The sequence below is a fragment of the Pseudorasbora parva genome, chromosome 8 (genome assembly GCF_024679245.1).
Source record: "Pseudorasbora parva isolate DD20220531a chromosome 8, ASM2467924v1, whole genome shotgun sequence".
In the NCBI taxonomy this organism is placed as follows: domain Eukaryota; kingdom Metazoa; phylum Chordata; class Actinopteri; order Cypriniformes; family Gobionidae; genus Pseudorasbora; species Pseudorasbora parva.
Genome location: NC_090179.1, coordinates 8,532,949 through 8,559,745, shown reverse-complemented (window position 1 = coordinate 8,559,745; position 26,797 = coordinate 8,532,949). Strand labels below are relative to the sequence as shown.

The 26,797-nt window shown below is 37.5% G+C and overlaps 1 protein-coding gene across 1 annotated transcript in view; it reads left to right on the top strand.

The window, feature by feature from the left end:
* Positions 1-26,797, top strand: part of cul3b (cullin 3b) — a 61,481-nt gene that overhangs the window by 23,562 nt on the left and 11,122 nt on the right. The window contains exons 5-13 of the mRNA XM_067450037.1: positions 9,481-9,595; positions 15,059-15,287; positions 16,257-16,402; positions 16,496-16,672; positions 17,934-18,104; positions 18,190-18,297; positions 22,153-22,277; positions 22,415-22,511; positions 22,597-22,728. Coding sequence (XP_067306138.1) covers positions 9,481-9,595; positions 15,059-15,287; positions 16,257-16,402; positions 16,496-16,672; positions 17,934-18,104; positions 18,190-18,297; positions 22,153-22,277; positions 22,415-22,511; positions 22,597-22,728 — 1,300 coding nt within the window. The remainder of the gene's footprint in view (positions 1-9,480; positions 9,596-15,058; positions 15,288-16,256; positions 16,403-16,495; positions 16,673-17,933; positions 18,105-18,189; positions 18,298-22,152; positions 22,278-22,414; positions 22,512-22,596; positions 22,729-26,797) is intronic.

Genomic DNA, 26,797 nt, shown 5'->3' with positions numbered 1-26,797 from the left:
GAGGCAATTTGCAAATTGTGCAACAAAAAGATGACCGCGAGAGATGGAAATACCTTGAACCTAAGGGCGCATATCCGAAACCACCATCCACTCACTGCTGCGTGGATGAAAAACCGAGCGCACCCTCGGACTATGCTGTAATATTGCCGAAGCCTTTAGTCACACAGCTGGCAATGTAAGCAATAAGCATGAACTCCACAAAAATAAAGTGGACATGGGACTCACAAAAAAAGCATAAAACGTGCAGAGAGTTTCTCAGGGGCAGGGGCTCAAATGTAAAAAATAAAATAAAAATATAGGCCTATATATATATATATATATATATATATATATATATATATATATATATATATATAAGCCAAGCCAACAGTTTGTTGACGCTGTCTGAGCCTTACATCATAATGTTTTAATTATTCACGGTAATACCGTATACCGAGGTAAAATAGGGAGGAGGTTTGACGGTATCAAAATTTGGATACCGCCCAAGCCTAGCCCACGCCGACGAGCAAACGCTGGTCACATGTTGATCCTCGTCCTGCCTTTAATCCCATCACTTTTTTGTTTCCTCTTATTGCTTTCCTCCAACAAAACCTTTTCTTTCTTATGTGCTGTGCTGCTTCGGACATGACTATATTATCCGACGAACAAAGTTGGGCTCGCACGTCCGAATTTAAGGAAGTGTGTGTGTTGGTGGAAGTGACGTATATGCCGTAAAGCTGTCAAATTTTGTAGTTCTTTTTGTTTTCGGGTTACTACCCGAAACCCGAAGTTTAAAAGTACGATTAAAAACGATACAGACCCCATCAGACTATGGCAGACGTGTCATTCAACCTATTGTAAGTCGATTTATCATCACAAGAGTCTTAAAAAATATATTATGAAGGTTGAAAAGTTACCTAGTGCTGCTTTAAATAAGTAAGGGAAGTCAATTGGATAGTTATTTATTTTTGTGATTGGCACAAATACCGATTTTGATCTTGATTCAGTATTCATATGTATATAACCTACAGTACCTATAGTACCTTTTTAACACTATTTTTTAAATTGTATTTGCTTGCATACGTTTATATTCACTTGTGTGTGTTTTTACAAGTATCATTAAAAATATTAGGATGTAAACTATTAACGGTTTAAAATTTCAAATTTTAAGAAGTCTAATGTTTGATCATGTCTAAATATATATTCAAATGGAAAACCTAAAAATAAGTAAGCAGTTATGATCTGCAATACTTTTAGCAACTAGACTATAGGGCTGGGCGATAAAACGATAACGATAATTATCACAATATAATTTTCCTCGATAAAACGATAACAACAGTTCGATAAATTCTCGATATAATGCTTAACGCGCTATGCGTAATGCTGCACATGCATAATGCTGCAGACTGGGCTTCTGGGTGCTGCACGCGCTGCTGTTTACAGTCTGACTGACAGGCTTGAAGGATCGGAGTGAAGTGGAGCGAGAAAAATGAGTGATAGTGAATAAAACTCAGAGCTCACCGCCAGCTCGGAGGACACAGATATCGCTGACAAGTTAGTTTGCTCAACTTCAGTGGTTTGGAGATATTTTGCCGATCCCATCCCGACATAAAACAGCGTCGAAGGCTACGTGGACTGCTTATCATAGGTTCACGTTCACCACACGGAATTTATTTATTAAATGATCATGCTTCTTCTAAGTTCTTCCATATAACATTGAGCCCAACACAGCGGTAAATTACACATTAACTACATTCACACACAGGCTTATCACCTTGTTAGTTGCGGTGGGTGACTTACAACAAGCTAACGCTACCAAACTATAATCACTAAAACATCGGACTTGTACATGATCGCTATCATAATTGTTTGTCTTTGGTGGTGATGTATTAATGACTCAGCATCACCTGTATCAAAAGAGAAATAATGTCATCTGATGTTTAAAATAAATAAAATACACTAGACAGCCCTTACTGGAGATCCAAAAATACTGAACTTTGCTCTCTCCCTCCTCTCGCGGCCAGCCCACTGTCGGTGTGTGTGTGTGTGTGTGTGAGAGAGAGAGATGCACAGGGGACCTTTTTTTTTTTCTTTTCGTTTGCGTTTTTAGTGTTTTATTACTTACACGATTAAGTAACGATATTATTGATATACAGTGTAGAGTTAAAAAATGCTGACCACAATTAATATTTTAATAAATAAATCTACATTAGTTTTAATAAATTGTTCACCTGTTTGGGAAGTGTTTGTCATGTTTTCACAATAAAGGATAGTTTAAAACCACCGTTAACTGCCTGTTTTCTACATCTTTCACTCAGGAGCAAAACTATGCCTTTAAACTGTAAGGAAATAAAGATTTTACATTTATTGTGATATTGGTCGATATCGACTAATATAGAAAATTATATTGTGATTATTTTTTTGGGCCATATCGCCCAGCCCTACTAGACTATTATTTATTAAAGAGCCATACAGGCACTTAGTGGGTAATGGCATAACAAATGAAAATTATAATTTTTCCAGCCACAGAATGACTCTAATTTGCCTCTTTGCATTGAAATTCTCAATTTCACCTTAATTACTACACTAATTGTAATATAAATATTAGGAGACAAAATTTTTAAGTGGTCATTAATGGACCATAATTATTGCACAAATAGTATTTTGTACCAAAAGATCTCAAAATTACCTCAAAATATTCAATAAATATTACTAAACTAAAATATAGAACATTTATGTTGCATCTCCATTATCTTTGTAATAAAAATGATACTATAAATGTGGTACCAAACCACATATAAACTGTTTACCAAAAATCGCTGCAAATACCTGTATAGTGAAGCTGTTGTCTATTCAAATGTATTGACTTGTTTGTTTGAACATCGCTGTTCAAACAAACATCACTTGTTTGCTTGAACTCGCTGACGCGAGATGAACACATGTCAACTGTTATTTAACGCCTCTGGTTTTAACTGTTATGCCACACTAAGTGCCAGAGCTGTGTTTATGTGAGATTCGCAAGACATGGAGGGAGAGCAGGGAAAGGAAATGTAGCTGAACGAATATGCTACGTGCGTGTTTTAAACAATAATAATGACGAAACGCTATAAGTGGCGGCCGGTTTTGATTCTGTGGAGCACCGCCACAAATTAGTCTATGTGTGGGGAAACACTGGTTACATTTGACCACCAATGAGTATGAGTATTTAGTAAGGAATACCTGATGGCTAAATAAAAGAATAACATAAATGTTAACAATGTTTCATCTCAATCACTGTCAATATGGTTGACGTAATAATCAATGCACACTATGCAATATTTGCCAGCCGGTGTTGATTCTGTGGCGCATCGGCATGAATTAGTCTATGAATGGGAAACACTGTAATGAATTGAATTATATGAATTATGCTGATGGTAAGCCTGGTCATGGTCTCAGTCTGGTTTCAAAAGTTGAACTAAAGATTCCACTAGCTGTACTTGAAATACTTTGCACACCCCAGGAATAGTTTGCAATATTCAGTATCTAAACGTATACGAGTGTTTCGAAGTAAACGTGATAATCACACAAGCAATGTGTTTGTGTTTTGTTTTTTTTTAATAATTATTCAAAGTCTGTTGCTCAGTATTGAGCTTTACGATCACATCTTATGAAGAAACTCTTGTTTATCTTTTTGTTTTCACAATGAGACAAATACTTTTAAGTATGATGGTGCAAGATTACTAAAAATGTTTTAAATTAAACAGCAAATATGATATAATTATCAAAGTTTTAAAAATTACTTTTTAATTGACTGTTGATTTATGTTGTTTTTTTTTTTGCCAGATATCTTTAGCTTATGCTTTAGTGCTGGGCGGTGTACCAGTTCATACCGAATTCCGGTGTTTATTTTTGTTTTAATATACATTTGTATTATACTGCAATAACAGTGTATGTCGATTAAACAACGTTCGGAACACGGTGCAGCGCTACACTGTTTAAGAGGGGCCCTTTTTCACTGTTGCAATTTAGTGAGGACACAGCTGAGATTGCATGTCCTCACTAAATTGAGGAGAAATATATTTTATATATATTTAATATATATATTGTAGGGGTGTAACGATACGCGTATTCGTATCGAACCGTTCAGTACGAGGCTTTCGGTTCGGTACGCGGTACGTATTATGTACCGAACGGTTCTTGGTCTAATTAATTAGATTTGGAAAATAAAAAAAGTATGTAAAATATAATATTATGCATTCAACAAGGAAGCCAATAATCAAAACGCCGTAACAGGAAAGCCCCTGACTAAGAGAAAAAAACAAAAAACAAAAATTATTTAGGCTGCTCAGTCAGGTGCTCGCTTACTCAGTACACGCTGAATGCTCGTGGCAAAATGGCTATTGCGTTTAACAAACCAGAAATAGAAGATAATCTATTCTTCCTCCAATAACCAACGGGTCTGGTGTGTTGGTGAACTTTGGATTCTCTGTAAGCTATGATGGTGTTGGCAAGAGTGATGGATTAAAAAACAACGGTATGTCGCATTTGCTACATGATGGTACAGCAGCGGGAATTATTCATGTCATGTCAATCAACTCATTTACGCCGACAACAAGACGATAAAAAGAAAAAACAGCCACAAACTATCCCACAAACTATCCCCGCAGCATTTAGACTGACATTTCCAACTTATTCAAATGGCAAAAGACATTTATAACCGCGGATATGAGACCGTACACCCGTTTTACACAAACTCCGTCTGCAGTGCGTAGCCTATGCGGTGCGTATTTTTTCTGTACCCATGTTAACGGTTGCGGACTGAAAACGCAACATATGTGAAAGGACAACAGGGCGTGCGGCTCCTGCACCGCATACGCAGTGCAAAACGCACCGCATACGCACTGCAGAGGGAGTTTTAAGAACGTGCTTAAAGTAATTGAGCCCCGTTACAATGTTCCTTCACGAGCCCATTTCAGCCAGTAATTCCTGCTTTGTACTAAAAAAAACAAAAGCCCAAATAGAGAACCAATTGGCCAAAGCAACAGCGGTTGCTCTGACAACAGACGGCTGGACGTCAAGGGCTACACAAAGCTACCTGAATGTAACAGCACATTACATTACCGATGAATGGGAGCTGAACAGCCACGTTCTTCAGACACGCCCCCTTGAGAGTCACACAAGTCAGGATTTGGCCAAAGGGATGACAGAAGCAGTAGTGTGTGAAAAAAGTGTGGAGAGAGCTAATGTCTATTTCTGTAACTACATAGAAGATGGGTAAAATATAGCTCCATCTTTGTTCAATGTGAAAAGATACTTACATTGTGCTACTGTAAAATTCTGGGTTTCCATTCCATGATAAAGGAGCGCCGCGCCTCACGATAATGAACCAAACTCAGCAGCTAGGCTACTGTCACTGTCACCTTTCTTTCTTTCTTTCTTTCTTTCTTTCTTTCTTTCTTTCTTTCTTTCTTTCTTTCTTTCTTTCTTTCCCTTCCTTCCTTCCTTCCTTCCTTCCTTCCTTCCTTCCTTCCTTCCTTCCTTCCTTCCTTCCTTCCTTCCTTCCTTCCTTCCTTCCTTCCTTCCTTCCTTCCTTCCTTCCTTTTCTTTTTTAGTGTTAATCTGTTATTATATTTTTATATATTATATTATATATATATTATATTTAAGTCAAATATATTTAATGTATTTATTCCTTTTATACAAGGCCTATAGACTGATTTTATGAAAAATATTTTATTTTAATTTTTTTAAATCCTGGCGACCCATTTTTTTAAGTCTCACGATTCACCCGAGGGTCGCGACCCAAGGTTTGAAAACCACTGGATTACACAAGAATATGAGTACTTGAAAGATCGGAGTTATTGCGCCAGAAATGGGGTAATCTTCCTAGCAGTGAAGTAGTCCTAGCCCCTTTCAATTCTAGTGTGGGACTTTTCTACAAAATTCACTCGTAATAACACTAAAATAGGGCATTCTAAGTCAATATACTGCAGTATTTCTTCTCAATATAATGATATACATTTTTGGTCATACCACCCAGCACTATTATGCTTATAAAAATGATAATGGATTGTTCTGCTTGTGGCATGATGTGATTAGGTGTAATTGTAAAAAAATTAAAGGTTTCATGAACTGGCTTTTTTTTATACTGTTGTCTGAGGTCAACTTATGACTTCTGACTTATACATGTTTTTTATATCCAAAAACATCATAAAGTTTTGAGGCTCTCTCTTAGATTGCTGGGTTTTTATGGCCGTGCTGCACTGAAGACTTGGAAGTTAACACCCACGGCTAGGATTGGATAAGATTTGCATATTTGGCTTCAGCTCCCCATCAGTGCATGTGGGAATTGTTTTGAAAGCGTGTGGAGAAATGGCAACTGGAATGAATCACCCATAGGGCTCGCAAAATATCCTTATCAAAGAAACACAAGGATTTATCTCTCATTCATCCGCGCTTGATTGGAATGTCATTTTTTTTGCCTCACACACACACACACGCGGCAAGTACGTTGCAGGCAGCATGATCAAAACTTCTGTAGTTGTATTGTTTCTTCAAATATCAAGTCAAGATAGTGACTAACGCACATCAAGGTAGGAATGTTATTTCACTGTTTAAAATAGTTACGTTTCGGTAGCCTGTCTGAAAAACACAGCCCCGGGACATTGGGCTTTGCGAGCCCTGGCCTATACATGTCAGAGTCTGATCCCCAATCGCAGTGAACCAACACCACCACAAATAAAGCTTCTTTCAGCCTGTGACAGCATGCTAAGGTATGATCACTTAGACACGTACACATAATCAATAGAACTATATCAAACGATCTGTATGAATGCAATAGTATCATATATAAAATAAAAAAATAAAAATTCATTCAAATCTTTCATCAAATTTACATGAATGAATTAAGAAACACACTAATGTGAGTAATTTTTATTTTTTTGAGTTTACATCTCATCCTGTCTGCAAATCCAGTCTTGTTTACAAATTAATCTGTGATTATATGAAGGAACAAACACACAATGTCTGCGCTCAAGCGAGCTGGATCTTCATAAAAAAAAAAATACAGTTCATCCATGCATTCATAATTTTGGAAACAGAATGAAACTTATGCGGTATGTTTATTGCTTAGAAGTTCAATCTGGTTTAACTCTACGTAGGCTTATGTCATGTCAGTGGCACGAGTCGGTGGGCGGGGCTACAGAATCAGGCGCTGTTCTTCTTCTGTTGAGGCAGGGTTTAACCACACATTGAAATCATAGCCTGGCACATTCTGAGATCTCTCGTTTGCTGAGCCTGGTGTCTATAAAATCTTTTCTTTGACTAAGGCCCCGTCCACACGGAGACGCGTTTAGCTGTATACGTATCAATTTTGTACCGTATCAGCGTTTCGTCCACACGGATCCGGCATTTTAGAAGCATGAATCCGATATTTTCTGGAACCGGGTCCCAAAGCGGTTAAATCTGAAAACGATCATCTTCCGTTTTCGTGTGTACAGCGAATCCGTTTATTTTCTGAAACGGTGATGTCATCAAACTACATCCAGCACGGTGAAAGAGTTAAAGGATACAACTACGGGCACTGGGCATGTGCACAACAATATCGCGTCATTTGTAAGGGTATGTTTTGGGTTGGGGTAGGTGTAGGCATTAATAAAACACATCTGTTAAGTAGCAAATGTATTTATTATTTTATTGTGAGATTTTGCCTCACCTCCGACCACTGCTATACCCCTGCTAGCCACAACTCTTCTTCTCCGTTTTTAGTGTATTTCTGTGGCAGAATTACAGCGCCACACACTGGCCTGGCATGCAAACTACATCTTTTTTAGTCAGTTTCGGTAATCGTGTGGATGCAGATATTTCTTGAAACAAGGGGAAAAAAAAGATCGGATTGGGAAAGCGCTGGCTTCGTGTGGACGGGGCCTAAAAAGGAATAAAGGAATTTTTCATCTGTGAAATTTACAGGATATTCTTAAAATACCATGACCTTATATACATCAAAAGCTCAAGGAAAAAAAGTTGATTTCTTCCTCTTTAAATAAAAGTTAGGGAATGTATGTAAATAGAATATATGTTTATTCAGGGCCAGTTTATTCTCTCTCTCTCTCTCTCTCTCTCTCTCTCTCTCTCTCTCTCTCTCTCTCTCTCTCTCTCTCTCTCTCTCTCTCTCTCTCTCTCTCTCTCTCTCTCTCTCTCTCTCTCTCTCTCTCTCTCTCTCTCTCTCTCTCTCTCTCTCTCTCTCTCTTATTATAATGAGCAATTGGCCACACATCAGCACATCGTGTCTGCACTACAATCCAGCTGCTCACTGCAATACAAGACTTTTGCTCTCGTTTCCGGACAGTTGACTGAATTGTCATGTAAATTGTCATGTAAAAGTCATGCGATTGCAAGTCAATTAAAGCGATTTTAAGTTATTTGGTACTTGAGTGCATTGAGAGAGACCATTTTCTGTGCGCAATGAAATTCAAAGTGTGAGCATATAAAGCCACCTTGCAAACAGCTTGCGAGTGCCAAATTGTTCTTTCCGTGGCTTATTGCGCCTAAACATCCAAATACGCACTTGGTGAGTATGCTCATAAAGCCAGTTATGTCTTAAGTGAATGTAAACAGTTGAGTGAGAAAACAAATGTGTAACAGTATATAGGATCTGTGCATTTGCTCTTAAAGTGACAGCAGCCTAATCGTCCTAAAATCTGTGTGTTAATCAAACAAAAAAAGACAAAATCACTCTCTGCTCTTGACTGAATACATATTGCGACTTTAATTTTAAGGATCTGAATTTTTTTTTACATTAAAGACTATCCAGTGTTATTTTACATTTGATTACTTTATTCAATATATGTAGAATTTCTTTGCCTGAATACTACTTCTAGACCTGCCTAAAAAACTTTAATTTGTATCTTTATTCTATTGTGTTTACTTGTGCTACTGCTTGTAATTTATTTATTATTTTACTGACTGCCTACTCACTGTTTGTAAATTCAATTCAAAATTTGGAATTGAGCCCCATTGCTGTCATAAGCTATTGTGCAAAAAAAAAAGAAAAAAAAAAAGAAAGAAAAACATTGTAATTCACACGTATAGAGTGAGCAAACTTTAGGATTGAGAGATTATTATTATTTTTAAAGAGTAAAAAAATACTTTTTTAATTCTTATTTTGCATTTATAGACTTAGAATTAGGGCATGAATATTTCCCTCAAAAATTGTGGGAATGTATTTCTAAAAATGTGTATGAATCCTGAAACATGAAAAATGTCAGGTTTGACTCTAAAATATCTCCAAGATTCTGCATGCTTAATGATAGACAGCACTGAGTAAGCCAATCAGAGATTTTTGTCATTGCAGAAGATGAAGCCACCCGTTCTTTAGTTTTAGCATGTACATAAATGTACATTTATGATTTGCTGCTTTCTTCAAACATCAGACAATCAACAAGTATTAAATGTAACAGGAAAAGTTATCTAACTGAAGGATTTTCTCATATAGATTGTAAATAAATGTTTGTCTTCATTCAGGGGTGCCATTCGTAACGCTTGTCAGATGTTAATGATTTTGGGATTGGAAGGACGTTCCGTTTATGAAGAGGATTTTGAGGCCCCATTCTTAGAAATGTCTGCTGAATTCTTTCAGGTTTGTAAAGCTAGATTACACTTTATTACAGTATCTATTAGTTGAAACAAGTGACATATAAACATTAAAAAACAAAACAAATATATAAGTTTCCCACAGGATTTTATGAAAGTGTGGTGGGTGGACCTCGGTCCCTGTAGGGGCATTTGCCCCTGTAAGAAAATTTTGTACATTTAAAAGTTTAAATTATCAATCTGGTGCACTTTGAGAGTTACAAATTAAGAGCGCCAACCCATATTCAGTGTGCAAAAAAGTATGTGCTTTGACTTGAACCTGAACTTTAAAGGGGACTCAAACCTCTTTTTAGTTGTGATATAGTGTCTATGTCTACCTTTGACTACCTCTACAGTGGGTATAGAAAATAATAACCACCTACCTTTTTAAGAAAATCACATTTTGTTGCTTTGCAGCCTGAAATGAAGACAGACACAATTTTTGTTTTATTGAGCTGTATTATATATTGAGCTGTATAACATCCAAATGAAAAATTTAACACCAACATGTCAGAAAAAAAGTTAAAAAAATAACAGAATCATTGAGTTGGAAAAAGGATCACCCCCTTGTTTCAGTATTTTGTTGAACAAACTTTTGCTTTAATTACAGCCTGTAGTCTCTTGGGACTTTTCCAACTCAATGATTGTGTTATTTAATTTAAAAAAAAAAATCTGACAAGTTGGTTTTCTATCTTTCAATCTTGCAATTGGATGTTATACGTTATAAATACAGCTGAATATTTTTGTTTTTTTGATAGCAGTGGCTCAACATGACATTAAAGAACTTTTATGTTTGAATGTATTTTCAGGCCGTCACAGTCTGTAAATGGGAAGCACTGCAATCTAATTGTGATGGTCAAATAAATCAATGTATGGGAAACACAAAGTAATATATATATATATATATATATATATATATATATATATATATATATATATATATATATATATATATATATATATATATATATATATATATATATATATATATATATATATACACCGATCAGACATAACATTATGTCCTTCCTAATATTGTGTTGGTCCACCTTTTGCTGCCAAAACATTCCTGACCCATCGAGTCATGGACTCCACTAGACCCCTGAAGGTGTGCTGTGGTATCTGGCACCAATATTGTAGCAGCAGATCCTTTAAGTCCTGTAAATTGCGATGTGGGGCCTCCATGGATCGGACTTGTTTGTTCAGCACATCCCACAGATGCTCGATTGGATTGAGATCTGGGGAATTTGGAGGCCAAGTCAACACCTCAAACTCGTACTCCTCAAACCATTCCTGAAGCTCTGTGGCAGGGTTTGTGACTAGGAATGGCGATAAAGACTAAAAAATGTATCACGATATTTCCTGGTAATTATTGCGATAACGATATCAATGACGATAAATGAAGAACAATTCCCCATGTTTTTGGCTACACGTGAGAGCTGCACACATTATTTGAGAGCCTCAGAAAAACAAACAATAATCTAAAGTAAAACATACCCGTCATGAAATAGTCCCCTATAATACATAAAAGAATAATAAAAACAATCCAAACACCAGCCTTTTCAGAAATTGAAAAGTTGCAGTTATACTTCTGTAAAAGTACAGGTAATGTTTAAATAATGCAACTGTCCTGAAAAACTTCACACAATACAGACAATAAAGACAAGTTTAAACGTAAACACAGATTCTTTATTTATTCATATTCTCAATCAGTTGCAAACAGTGTCAAAAATAGTGAAAACTGCAAAAGTAATAATCCCAACTATGTCTCCAGATTACAAAAAATAGCAAATAATGATTTAATGATAGAACTTTAGTCATTTGAACTAAAACGTGGGTAATCATGTACAAATGGAAATGTATGACTGCATATTTTTCATTTTAACTGAAGGACTGGTGGTGGATCTTAAGAGATGGTTAGTCATTCAGTGTTTCTGTAAAAAAACAAAAAAAAACCTAAACATAATACGGATAAAGATAATAGTACCACGAATTCTACTACTAATAACAATATAAACCGCACTAAGGATTGAGGAGTTGTTGGGTTTATGAATATTAATCACATTGTCAGTGGTTGCTAATTTGCTGAAATCAAAACAGGTTCAGTAATAGATGCGCACCAGCCAATGAAATTGCCGCTTGCGCTTTAGGCTGAATAATTCCAAACAAACGGCATTATTTTACAGGATAATACAACATAGAATATTGTTTGCATGTAGCACGTCGATTCTGCGTGGTATCTCTCTATGAGTGTGTGAGAGACTGAGCACTCTCAGTCGGACACCTCACAATAGTGTTTACTGTGCGTCAAATACACTGCGCATTCATTGAGATGAACTGAATTAGCGCACTTTACAGATCGCTTGACAAGGCGCAAACCTCAAGCGCTCAGTCTAAGTGCTCATCGCATGAAAATATGTCTGTTCGAGTTACCTGTCAATGGTCATAATGTTATGCATAATCAGTGTATATAAATAATGATATAACCTAAAAAGGAAAATGCTGTCTGCTTATAAATATATAATTTACTCATTAGTATGTTGTTCCATATATGATTGTGTTTTTGTTGTTGTTGTAAGAATCTTCTCATTTCTATACAGTGATTTGGTTCGTGGTGACCAAGCAAGGACAAAAAGTCACTGTAAAGGCACATACAAGTAGTTCAAAATAGTCCCCAAGAGGTACTCTTGGCAAGGAGACCTTTAAATAAGAACTTTATACCTGAAGAGATTTTTTTTGTTGTTGTCTTACATTCACAACTACTACGGAAACACTCTGATGGTGTAATCTAGCATTGATCTTTTCTTTTTGGACAGTGCTTATGCATAACACAATAGCACTACAAACAATGATGGAGGAAACTGGAGATCTGAGCCACTTATCTTTGTTGTAATATGTTTATTTTGAAGCATTGTTTTGGTTTTGTTACTTGTTTGTTTGTTACTTTGTTACTGCTGAGCTGTTAAGGAAATCCACAAGTATTGTACCTTGTGTGGTTGCTGCCAACTTAGATACAGCAGCCCAGCCACACGATATACAGTATTGTTCAAAAGTCTTAGACTCACCTAGATTTTTTTTTTTTTTTAACAGTTATTTGTGCATGCTACTTAAGTGTGCCAGGAGGACATTTTCAGACATTAAAAGACAACTCCGGTGAGAAATGAACCTAGGGGTAATTAACAGATGGTTACAGAGTAGATCGTTCTCTGGGATGCGTTTTCATCGAAATCGAATGTAAAGAGTTTTATCTTTAAAAACAGATTAGCTTATAGCGCTAGTCTATGGGGCACAGGGTAGTGTAATTAAATCGCTTGTTAATACCACTAACACAAGGCTAAAAATAGCCTCACACCGACACAGTAGCATAATGAGGGTCCCTACATGCAAACTGAAGCATTGAGAACTTTGTAAGAGAACAAACAGTTTAATAAGATGATACTTTGTAAACATAGTGCATTACGTGTTCACAGACAGGCGCCATCTTGGAAAACAGTCTCGACTCATCGAGCGACGAGAGCTCTGCTAAGTGATGAACTGTGACTTGGAATCTCATATGGTCCGTTGTTTCCGGAAGAAAACACTGAACACAATAGAGAAAATAAATAAATAAAAATAAAAATGTCCACGTTATTACATTTCACAAACTTAATTCCTATCGACCAGCTCACTTAGAACAGCGCTCGTGGATCGATGAGTCGAGACTGTTTTCCAAGATGGCTGCTGTCCGTGAACGCGTAAGGCACTATGTTTATAAAGTATCTTCTTATTAAACTGTTTGTACACTTACAAAGTTCTCAATGCTTCGGTTTGCATGTTGGGACCCTCATTATGCTACAGTGTTAGTGTGAGGCTATTTTGAGCCTTGCTAGTGGTATTAACTAGCGATTTAATTTTACCACCCTGTGTCTACCCTGTGCCCCATAGACTAGCGCAATAAGCTAATCTGTTTTTAAAGATAAAACTCTTTACATTCGATTTTCATGAAAACGCATCCCAGAGAACGATCTACTCGGTAACCATCTGTTAATTACCCCTAGGGTCATTTCTCACCGGAGTTGTCCTTTTTACCATTAACTGTAAAAATCCAGTGGGATTTTACTATGCTCAAGGAGTCAGACGACAGACGGTATGGTTCACACAGAGATCTAATCTAACCATCAAGTCTTTGATTACATGAAGAGTCAGACTAAATCCATAAGAACTCTGTCAACATCTCCAAGAAGCTTGCAAACCTACAAAACTACAACCTACAAAACTGCTGTACTGTGGACCGTAAAGTGACAGATTTCAAATATTAGCAAAAAGTATTCATATGTTGGAATTAGTAATTAGCACGATACTAAAATTATGACTTCGATACGATACCAGACTAAAATACCTCGATACCGATACTAAATCGATACCACGGTAAAACACAAACAAAAAACAGATAATATGATTAATATGACAACAGAACTTATTATTCATCGATTTATTTTTTTACTAAAAATTAACTTGGCCAGCATGTTCCTGCCCTAGTTTTTGACCATTCCCTCCTCTTATTGCTATAATTACTGCATGCCAGTGTGAACATCCTTACAGAGATTACATTATCAATCATGTTATCATTCACTAACCTTTCACTTCTTAACCGGTTGGGATGACCATTTTATGATACGAGTAATTTAATATATTTTTATATGTAATCTTATAATTATAGCCAACTATAGATTTTTTTATTGTATCTGTTTTTAAAAATTAGCAAAAAGTGCAAATTAAAAACAATATGACAAAAACAGTGCTTTTTTTTCAGCTACATTAGGTCTACTTAACAGTAGCTGCAAGTCAAGAAATAAATTAAATAATCAAATATAAAACTGCTTACTTAGTCTTCACTCTATAATTTAACTATACACTGATTCTTAATAAATATATTTTAGTTGTTTAGCCAAGCATGTGGTGGTTTTCTATTTTTCATTGTTTGCTTAACATTAATCACAGAATATTAGGTCTGGCTTAAGACCTGCACTGATCTATTTACCTCAGCTGTACACGTTCACTAAAGACATAGGCTATCCGACTGTGTTTACCTGAATACTCGCATGAAATACTGTGCAATTTTACATATGTTTGACCATTCAAACCCAAATAATCCGTGAAAGAACTGAATGGCGCTCGCATGTTTGTTTTCTGAAAGGCGTGTGCGTATATCGCAACACTAAGCACTAATAACTTCCCTTTTTGTCCTTTTTGGATCTTAGTAACCTTTGGTCACCATTTGTCATTGCATAGAAAATATTTTATGTGAAGATTCTGCAAAGCATTTATTTCTGAAGCACATGGTTTGGAATGACATGTAAATAATGAGTAATAAATTCAGAAAAATAATGACTTAATTGTGCATTAAAATTATTTATTTTGAATGTGTTTTTAGTTTGTTCTCCTTTTGGTTTAAACTTATTATTTTTTTATTTTTTGAATATTTTTTCAGATGGAAAGTCAGAAGTTTTTAGCTGAGAACAGTGCAAGTGTGTACATAAAGAAAGTGGAGGCACGGATAAACGAGGAAATTGAGCGAGTGATACACTGTCTGGATAAAACGACGGAGGAGCCGATTGTGAAGGTGGTGGAGAGAGAGCTCATCTCCAAACACATGAAGACTATTGTAGAGATGGAGAACTCTGGCCTGGTACACATGCTCAAGAATGGAAAGACAGAAGGTGCACTGTCCTCATCTCAGTCATTTATAATTAGAGTTGTTTTACATCGGTAGTATAGCTTAGTGGTTAAAGAGCTGGAATGGGAAAGTTTTGCAATCAAACCTCAGAATGATTATTTCTTGAGCCACTTAAAAAATGGTTCAGGAGATATTTCCTGAGGTCCACTAATGTAAATTTCAGGTCTTTTTTTTTTTTTTTTTTTTAAACCATTTTCCACCCTATCTATGAGACTGTAAAACATGCTGTTTTTTAATGGGCCTTTGTACCTCTAAAATTGTATGGAAATCTATTAGCCTTCTATTAGCTTATTGGAATATGAAATTATTCACTTTTTTGTGAAGGCACATTACTAAATCATATTCATGCATTAGGCTAGTTTTTCTATGCAGCCATCAAATACAGTGGAAAATATATATTTTTTGTTGCTTTTTTTGCTTTACCTGATAGCTCTTCTAGCTTATCACACCATGTTCACATTGCAAGCTCTTGAGTGACTTAATTTGAGATCATTTATTTTGCCATGACGCTGTACAATACATTACCGCTAGTGAAGAGCAAGAGAGACCTAGTTACGTTTTCTTTTTATTTACATCTAAATTAAATCACTTCGATTTATAAATCTAAAGATAGTTTTACAGATTGCTAAATAATCGGAATTGGCTTGGTAACATGACTTTTTTCATTCTGACTATGCTACTAGTCTGATTACAAATGGATTACTAGTGTCCATGTTAAATGCAACTTCTTATAGTATATTCACTACTTTTATATTGCCTTACAACTACTGAATACATGACCAGTCCAAGTTATTGTATTATACTGCTACTGTTTTCTTTGTAGCTTAATATGTATTAATGAAAAACATAATGAGAATGAATGAAATATTAAAAGAACATTACATAGAAAATAAAAGGTATTTGATTTCCATGAGGGTATAAAGATAATATTCATGTTTGTGTGTGTGCACAGATCTGGCCTGCATGTACAAGTTGTTCAGTAGAGTGCCAAACGGTCTGAAGACTATGTGCGAGTGTATGAGCTCATATCTGAGGGAGCAGGGCAAAGCTTTGGTGTCTGAGGAAGGAGAAAGCAAGAACCCCGTCGACTACATCCAGGTACCGAGATAAGAAATAGCACCATACCTAACTAGAAGAACGCAAAATATTTATGCCAAAACCTCCCTCTTTCTTTCTGCTTCCTTTCTGTAGGGTCTCCTCGATCTGAAGTCACGGTTTGATCGCTTCTTGCTAGAGTCCTTTAACAACGACCGTTTATTCAAGCAGACCATTGCAGGGGACTTTGAGTATTTCTTGAACCTGAACTCCCGTTCACCTGAGTATCTCTCGCTCTTCATTGACGATAAATTGAAAAAAGGAGTGAAAGGAGTGAGTCATTTTCTCTTTTCATTTAGTGGACACCTAACAACTGTCAGTTTTTTTGCTGAATACAGTGTTATTATTCTGTCTGAATGTGAATGCTGTTTTCTTTTGCCATTTTCAGCTGGGATGTCCAATCCTGGTCCAGGTGTGTTTGATTAGGATTAAAGATGAACTCTGGGAGCAGGATTGGACACCCCTGATTTAAGGGATTATGAAACCACGATTTAACATACCTTTGTTTCTGCTGGTTAAAGTGGCTTATGTGGCCTAATAATATTACCTAAATTTATAAGCGTTGTTTTTGATGAGCATGTGGCATGCATGTGCGTAGACGGATGAATAAAGTAATGGAAAGATGATTACTTATTGAATGTGCCAAATGTATATGGTTGTTCAGAGTGTTAAACTATTGATCAATAAGATTTACGGAGCAGAACTAAAATTAAGGCATTTTAAAACCTTTGTTTGTATAGTTTTAGTTTGGTGCATCAGGCTAATGAAACTAAAAGTTATTTATATATATTTTTATGTCAGTTAAGATTTATTTATTTATTTATATATTTAAAGTGAAGAGATTATGTTTTTAGTTTTTTTTGTTAACTATAATAACACTGATACGAAAAGCTATATATTTATTAATATGCAGCAAATAATGTTCTTATCAACACAGGGCATCCCAGGCAGAAGCTAAAATAGTTTAAATTAAATTACAAACAGTTTGCGTAACTAACAAACGGGGTGGAAATTGGACACACTGCGTGATTTTTATTTAATTAACAAGCCCGAAATACACCGGGACATTTATTTTGAAGAGTCTATACTTTATTATTGCAGGAGCTTATTCAAATTCAGATGAGGGAGATGAATATGCATTCTTACAACTGTATACAACATATCACAGTATAAACAATAGAAAAATAAACATTGTCATAAACGATCAGCATGGCTTTAAAATGTGAAGCGCTCATATTTATTTAATGAAATCATATGAAGTTTAATAATCACATTAGGCAGAATCTTGATTTATTTTTTTTCATCCACAAAATATAAGATGCTTCTAAATAATCAAGACTTTTTATGATCTTACATTTAAGAAAACTGATGCGCAGTGAATTTTTTTAATTTGTGCAAGTGCTCCAAAATATATTTTATGGTTTGCACACATCTTTTTTTTTAGTCGCAGATGGTTGTGGGTTATATATCGGTTTGTAGATATTATTTCAGTATTTAATATAAGGTGTATGTCTGTTGTTTGTCTCTCCTTTAGCTAACAGAGCAGGAGGTGGAGTCTATCTTGGATAAAGCCATGGTGCTGTTCAGGTTTATGCAGGAGAAGGATGTGTTTGAACGATATTACAAGCAGCACCTGGCCAGAAGACTCCTCACCAACAAGAGTGTCTCTGATGACTCAGAAAAAAACATGATCTCAAAGCTAAAGGCAAGATCTGCTGCTGTACAGAGTAGAAGGTTAGTGTGCCTGTACAATTAGATATGTCTTATTTGATTTGTATCTCGTTCCACAGACGGAGTGTGGCTGTCAGTTCACATCTAAACTGGAAGGCATGTTCAGGGACATGAGCATCTCAAACACAACAATGGATGAGTTTCGGCAGCACCTTACGTCAACAGGGGTGAGATACAAATGGTACTCAACCAGAATAAGTTGCGTTTCCTGCTGCCGTTTTTTGCGGCAAATGCATTTACTCCTGTTAAGTGTGCTATTACCATATACTTATGACAAGTTATGACAGGTCAAAGCAAATTTTCGTGATTTATATTCTCCTTCATCAAATAAAAATTATTAAAAAGGTTGATTATTCCGCATGGCAGCATTAAGAGTTTTAGCTTAGGTTTCTAAAATATGGATTAGTATGCTTTGTCCATATTGTGACCCACATTATTTCATATTTATTACAAAATCAAATGTTTGAAATGTACTTAATATTTGCGTAATAATTCAAAATGCTATGGTTGTGCACATACTTTACTCGCATCTAATATCTATTCTCTTTTTAACACTTATCTATTCCTATGCTGACAGCCCTCATTGCTCTCTTCTGTTCATGCTTGAGAGTTTTACACTAAACCCTCTTTTCTCTCTCTCTTTCTCTCTGGCATGCGCAGATGCGCTGGGTCTCTCGTGCAGGCGAAAATAATTAAATGGCAGGTGCTGAAAGAAACCGATTCAGGGATGCAACTGCATATTATACTTGCTGTATACAGTATACCATTGTGTCATCCACACAAAGGGCAGAACCCAACCCTATCAATTGATCTAGCCATTATCTAGAACAGGGGTCTTCAACTAAAATTGCTTGAGGTCCAGTAAATGAACCCTCCTCACCGTCCGAGGTCTGGGCAATTATATACCTAAAAACATGAATTGATGTAATTAGTATTGATTAGTAATTAGTGTAGATAACTTTTTTTCTTTATTGAACAAAAAATTAAATGTTGTTATAGATAAACATGTCTTTCATATTGGTAAAGCAAACATAGGTAATCCTTCACAAAAAGATCTCATGTTGATGTTGTTCTGTTGTGTGCTTTAATTTGCTTTGGTACGAAATATCTAAATTTAGCTGGTACTTCATCTCTAAATCAACGCTGAAAATACATTAATTTCAACATTAATAGCAACTAATGTGCTTTTTCTGCTGAACTGAGATAAACAATAACAATCAATGAACACAAACCCTCCTGGTAAAAAACTAAAACTAAAAAACTGACACATTTTATGTTCATTCACATGTACAGTCTCTACTTAACTAAATGTATCTAAACTTGAACACTGCTCTCTTCTGTGCTTTAAATTGCACTGGTAAAATATAGTTAGCAATATCGTTCAAAAACACAAACAGGCAAAAATAAAGTGCCACTAGTGTTGGAAAAGTTAAAAAGTGCAAGAAACATTTTATCTCTTAATGTCAACTGTTCCTTTAAGTCCAGAAAAATGTAAATAACCTCAAATAACATTTCAAAAGGCTGAATTGTGTTACACTGGGATAGTTCACCCAAAAATGAAAATTCAGTCATCATTTACTCACCCTCAAGTTGTTCCAAACCTGTACGAGTTTCTTACAGGTTAAGAACAACCATTCAACCAACCAACCAACAACCAACAAACAAAAGATAAGAACAACCATTCACTACCATAGTATTTCCCCCCTACTATGGTAATGAAGGTTTGTTCTCTCTGCTTTGTTAACGATGGAAAATCATAATATAAGAGTGATTGGTGAAGGATTATGTGACGATATGTTTTTCTTATTATCACAACGTGCTGAATCTGAGCAATTGTCTGCCTGTCTGAGTTTCGTCGACAGACGGAGGCGGCTGTCTCGTAATTCTCTATGCAGGAAAAACCCTGTATAACATTATAAGCCAACAATACCTAACCTAACCTACAGTGATCTTACCAGAACGTTGCCAGTAAGACAGGGAGACATTCTCAGGGAGAACTGTTGCAGTGGCAGATACCACAGACATTAAAAGATCCGCAGCCAGAAGAAACACGGTTCATTGGCGATTTACTTTGCTCATATTTACTGTTTGGTGGTGGCAATCCAGAATTACTGATGGTGAAATTATAATCAGACAAGACACAACCCCCCCTTCCCCCCACCGCCCCCATAACAAACTCTTCGGATCTGCACGATTCACACAAGTCACCCAAACTGACGTGAAAAAAGCATTTGAGGGGACAGCCATTTTTAGTGGTGTCTGAAACAGTAGACTTATTCCAGTGCACTTATTCAATCCCACGTTGCACCGCAATAACGAGTGTGCAGCCGATGTACACACACAACTGTCCGACTTAACGCACTCGTTTTCATTCACTTCTTCAAGTGAACTGTGATAGTGGACTAACGTAGGGAATAGTGAATGAGGGTCTAGGGGGCGATTTCAGATTCAGTTTCTGTTTTTGCGCTCCTCTTTCTGCTTTCAGCCTCTTTACTGCATACGTGACTGCGTGTCTAAACGTAGCAACAGTGAGCATAGTAACGTAACCGTCGTCACAACCGTGGCAACATAGGAAAAACAGTTCTACTGAGCTACCTGATATAAATGTGATTTATTATTTTATTTCTTTTAATTCGCATTTGGCATTCATTTATTTCATTACATTAAAAGGCTTCACGGTCCGGATTTGGACCGAAGTCCGCAAGTTGGCGACCCTGGATCTAGAACCTGAATGCCTTGTTGCATTCACTATAAAAAATGAGATTGATTGCGCCTTATATCTTCTCCTCTCGCTTTGGTTTGTGTAGAGTTGACAGGTCATGATTTGTTACTTCCACAAATCCCAACACACTGCTCAATCATTCTAAAACCCTACAAAAGTGACATGGATTGAACATTTCAGTTGATTAAAGACGTTTCTGTTACACTTTTTAAATTCATTGCAATATTTAGAACTTACATAAAATGTGTTTGGACATATCTAGACATTTATCCTGAAACAGACATGTTGCCTTCTCAGTATAGGCCCCAACATATTCACAGCAACAAAAAAAAAAATTCTTCGCTTGGGTGTGAAAAGAAGTTGGATAAACCTGAGCAGTGGTATACTGTTAGCACACATCACAACTTCACTTATGCTGCTTGAAGGGCCATTTCTATGTAAATACAGGGCTTAATGCTAAAGATTTTTTCTACTGGCCCAGTCAGGCAGGAGGTTCCAATTTTTACTTTCACTGTCCCAACCAAAAAAAAACATATTAAATAAAAGGTACTATTTTCATCATTTTGACCAATGCAAACTTGTATTGTAATAAATAAGGTTTTAGCTAGGAACACACCAAGCCGACAACCACTAACGACAAACTAGTGCCGATGAAAGCAGATATCTCCTCAGTCCAAAGTTACCCGATACACCAAGCTGACGCTCGACACCGAAAGGCCAAGTAGCACGTTCATTCAACGTAAGATGAAATACCTTTCCGTACCAGCAAGTGGCAGTAGCTGAACTCCAATCAGAAGGATCAGATGGCCCGACTAATCGATGAGCTCTGACACTATTCAACATGTCGAATCGGCCAAAAAAATCAGACGAGGACCCACTTAAGCCGACGGTGCGGCAGACAATGAGAGAACTTCGTCGGCTGATGCACAAAAACTGCCCGACGGCCAACTGACTGCTTAGTGTATTCCGGGCTTATGACAACGATATTTTTGATAGCTGTCTTTTCCAATTTAGATACCACAGCAAAATATACTAGCCTAACATTATACATTTTAAATATTATTAAAGGCTAATGAACAGTCAGTGATAAAATGAACAAATAATTAAATTACAAGAAATACCACAAATAGTACAATGATACAATTTAAATAAACAGTGCTATTGAGTTTTTTTCAGGCAGGTCTAACAGTAGGTTTCAGGTACAGAAATTGAATGAATTAATCTAATGTAAAGTTTTACTGCATAGTCTTTACTGTATACATTTGAATGGACAGTTTAAAATGTGTGTGTTTTTTCTTAGGTGTCTTTAGGTGGTGTTGACCTCACAGTAAGGGTTCTGACGACAGGATACTGGCCAACACAGTCCGCAACTCCCAAATGTAACATCCCCCCTTCACCAAGACATGCTTTCGAGGTCTTTAGAAGGTGTTAATTATTGTATTTTGCAATAGTTTAGTTCCAGTGTGCAGTTTTTTTTTTTTTTTAGAAAACTCATTTGTAAAGAATTTTACAAAGTCACTTTTTGTGTATGTTTACAGTGACTCATGACTCTTTCATTGCAGGTTTTATTTGGCCAAGCACAGTGGTAGGCAGCTCACATTGCAGCATCACATGGGTTCAGCAGACCTCAATGCCACCTTTTATGGGCCAATAAAAAAGGTTCCTACACCACTTACAACCAATCACAGACTGTCAAAAGAATTTACACATTCTAACTCCTAGCCCCATTTTCATCTCCCTACAGGAGGATGGCTCCGATATGGTCGGTGGGGCTCAGGTTACAGGCTCTAATACTAGGAAACACATTCTGCAGGTTTCCACATTCCAGATGACAATCCTCATGCTTTTCAACAACCGAGAGAAATCCACATTTGAGGTACTGCACTCATGCCATGTTTTGTAAAGTCTGTGAAGGCACTTTCTTAGAAAATGTATATAAATAAAGTAGTATATGACAGTAGAATGTGCGTTTGTGCAGTGGAAGGCTTCATTTGTACTGGGTTTTCAAACGTTTTCAAAGCCTGCACAATGTATTAAAACCATTGAAAATCACAACATAGTGTAGTGCTATTGTGAATTCACAAAGGCTGCGATTAAATTAAACATGCACATATTAAACATGCGTTTAATAGCCTATATATGCACTTTTATTCATGCATGCAGGTTGCGTGCATCTCGGAGCGGCACAAAATCAGTTTCTATAGTTTTGGGGGTTTACGGGTTTCCACTAACATGCATTTGGCAAAGCATATGAAGTTTGATGAGCTTTGGGTTTCATAGCATTTCGTGTTGCATTGCTATCATTTACATGCGTAGAGTGCATCTTATCTCTGCATTTGCTGTGAGTTTGGGTTGCTTATAGCGTTCATCTGGGAATGCAATGTGCAGCATCCAATTTAAAAAAAAAAGTTTAAACCCTGAGTTTGTATGTTTTGATGGCCACATGTTCTTGTTCAAGAGATTACAGTGGAGGTAGCATTTCTGTCGTAAAGCCAATATTAAATATTATGCAGGAATTTGTTGTTTAGGCAATCCTTAAACAAGGATTTCATCGTACAGTGTGACAACAACAGCAATTTTAAAGGCTAATAGCCCTTAGGTCTAATTTTTACAGTGGCCCAGTAGTGCAGCCGTAATAAATTAGACCACAACACAACGAAATTGCCAAAACACAACGGAAACAAGGTACAACACAACAAAATTGCCACAACACAACGGAAACAAGGTACAACAATTGCCACAACACAACGAAATCACCACAGCACGACGGAATCGCCACAACACAAAGAAATCGCCACAGCACGACGGAATCGCCACAACACAACGGAATCGCCACAACACAAAGAAATCGCCACAGCACGACGGAAACAAGGCACAACAAAATCACCACAAAACAACGGAAACCAGGCACAACAAAATCACCACAACACAACGGAAACAAGCCACAACAGAACGAAATCACCACAGCACGACGGAATCGCCATAACACAAAGAAATCACCACAGCACGACGGAATCGCCACAACACAAAGAAATCGCCAGAGCGACGAGATCGTCATAACACAAAGAAATCGCCACAGCGCGTCGGAATCGTCATAACACAAAGAAATCGCCACAGCACGACGGAATCGTCATAACACAAAGAAATCACCACAGCACGACGGAATCGTCATAACACAAAGAAATCGCCACAGCACGACGGAATCGTCATAACACAAAGACATCGCCACAGCACAACGGTATCGTCATAACACAAAGAAATCGCCACAGCACGACGGAATCGTCATAACACAAAGAAATCGCCACAGCATGACAGAATCGTCATAACACAAAGAAATCGCCACAACACGATGGAATCGTCATAACACAAAGAAATCGCCACAGCACGACGGAATCGTCATAACACAAAGAAATCGCCACAGCACGACGGAATCGTCATAACACAAAGAAATCGCCACAACACGATGGAATCGTCATAACACAAAGAAATCGCCACAACACAAAGGAATCGTCATAGCACGACGAAATCGCCACAGCACGACGAAATCGCCACAGCACGACGAAATCGCCACAACACAACGAAATCGCCACAACACGACGGAATCGTCACAACACAAAGAAATCGCCACAGCACGACGGAATCGTCATAACACAAAGAAATCACCACAGCACGACGGAATCGTCATAACACAAAGAAATCGCCACAGCACGACGGAATCGTCATAACACAAAGAAATCGCCACAGCACGACGGAATCGTCATAACACAAAGAAATCGCCACAACACGATGGAATCGTCATAACACAAAGAAATCGCCACAGCATGACAGAATCGTCATAACACAAAGAAATCGCCACAACACGATGGAATCGTCATAACACAAAGAAATCGCCACAGCACGACGGAATCGTCATAACACAAAGAAATCGCCACAGCATGACAGAATCGTCATAACACAAAGAAATCGCCACAACACGATGGAATCGTCATAACACAAAGAAATCGCCACAGCACGACGGAATCGTCATAACACAAAGAAATCGCCACAGCACGACGGAATCGTCATAACACAAAGAAATCGCCACAACACGATGGAATCGTCATAACACAAAGAAATCGCCACAACACAAAGGAATCGTCATAGCACGACGAAATCGTCATAGCACGACGAAATCGCCACAGCACGACGAAATCGCCACAGCACGACGAAATCGCCACAACACAACGAAATCGCCACAACACGACGGAATCGCCACAACACAATGAAATCGCCACAGCACAACGGAATCGCCAAAACACAACGAAATCGCCACAGCACAAAGGAATTGTCATTACACAAAGAAATCGCCACAGCACAACGGAATCGTCATAATATAAACAAATCGCCACAACACAACGGTATCGTCATAACACAAAGAAATCGCCACAGCACAAAGGAATCGTCATAACACAAAGAAATCGCCACAGCACGACGGAATCGTCATAACACAAAGAAATCGCCACAGCACGACGGTATCGTCATAACACAAAGAAATCGCCACAGCACGACGGAATCGTCATAACACAAAGAAATCGCCACAGCACGACGGAATCGTCATAACACAAAGAAATCGCCACAGCACAAAGGAATCGTCATAACACAAAGATCGTCATAACACAAAGAAATCGCCACAGCACGACGGAATCGTCATAACACAAAGAAATCGCCACAGCATGACGGAATCGTCATAACACAAAGAAATCGCCACAGCATGACGGAATCGTCATAACACAAAGAAATCGCCACAGCACAAAGGAATCTGCATAACACAAAGAAATCGCCACAGCATGACAGAATCGTCATAACACAAAGAAATCGCCACAGCACGACGGAATCGTCATAACACAAAGAAATCGCCACAGCATGACGGAATCGTCATAACACAAAGAAATCGCCACAGCACGACAAAATCGTCATAACACAAAGAAATCGCCACAGCACGACGGAATCGTCATAACACAAAGAAATCGCCACAGCACGACGGAATCGTCATAACACAAAGAAATCGCCACAGCATGACGGAATCGTCATAACACAAAGAAATCGCCACAACACGACGGAATCGCCACAACACAACGAAATCACCACAGCACGACGGAATCGTCATAACACAAAGAAATCGCCACAGTACGACGGAATCGCCACAACACAATGAAATCGCCACAACACAATGAAATCGCCACAGCACAACGGAATCGCCACAACACAATGAAATCGCCACAACACAATGAAATCGCCACAGCACAACGGAATCGCCACAACACAATGAAATCGCCACAGCACGACGGAATCGCCAAAACACAACGAAATCGCCACAGCACAACGGAATCGCCACAACACAATGGCCCTCATTTATCAAAAGTGCGTACACCAAATTTCCAGCGTACACCTTGCGTACACCCAAAACCACGGTGACTTTGAGATTTATCAATATGGACATTGGCGTACGGCACGCTCAAATCCTACGCCAGCTCAGGAGGTGGTGTACGCACGTTTGAGTTAGTGCGAAAATGCGCAGAAAAACAATTCCTAACACCACAAAACGCACTGACAAGATATGCTATATGACCCACTGTTAAAAACCACAACAACAACATTCAGTGCTTATTTTTGTGTAACATGAACGTCAATGTTTAATTTGTGTGACATTACCAAAGTGTTTGATCTGTAGGCATATGTATTCCTCCAGTCGCGAGCCTGTGCGCTTTACCTGACGTTTCAGGCCCGCCTGGCCCGGCAGCTGCGCACGGACTGGGACTAAAATAATTCAGACTGACAAAATAATAAAAATGGCCTTCTTCTTTTAAATAATAATAAAATCAATAAAAACGGCATTTTCTTCTAAATAACAAGCGTCATTAAGAATAATAATCATAATAATAATAATAAGAATCTTACAAATTGTC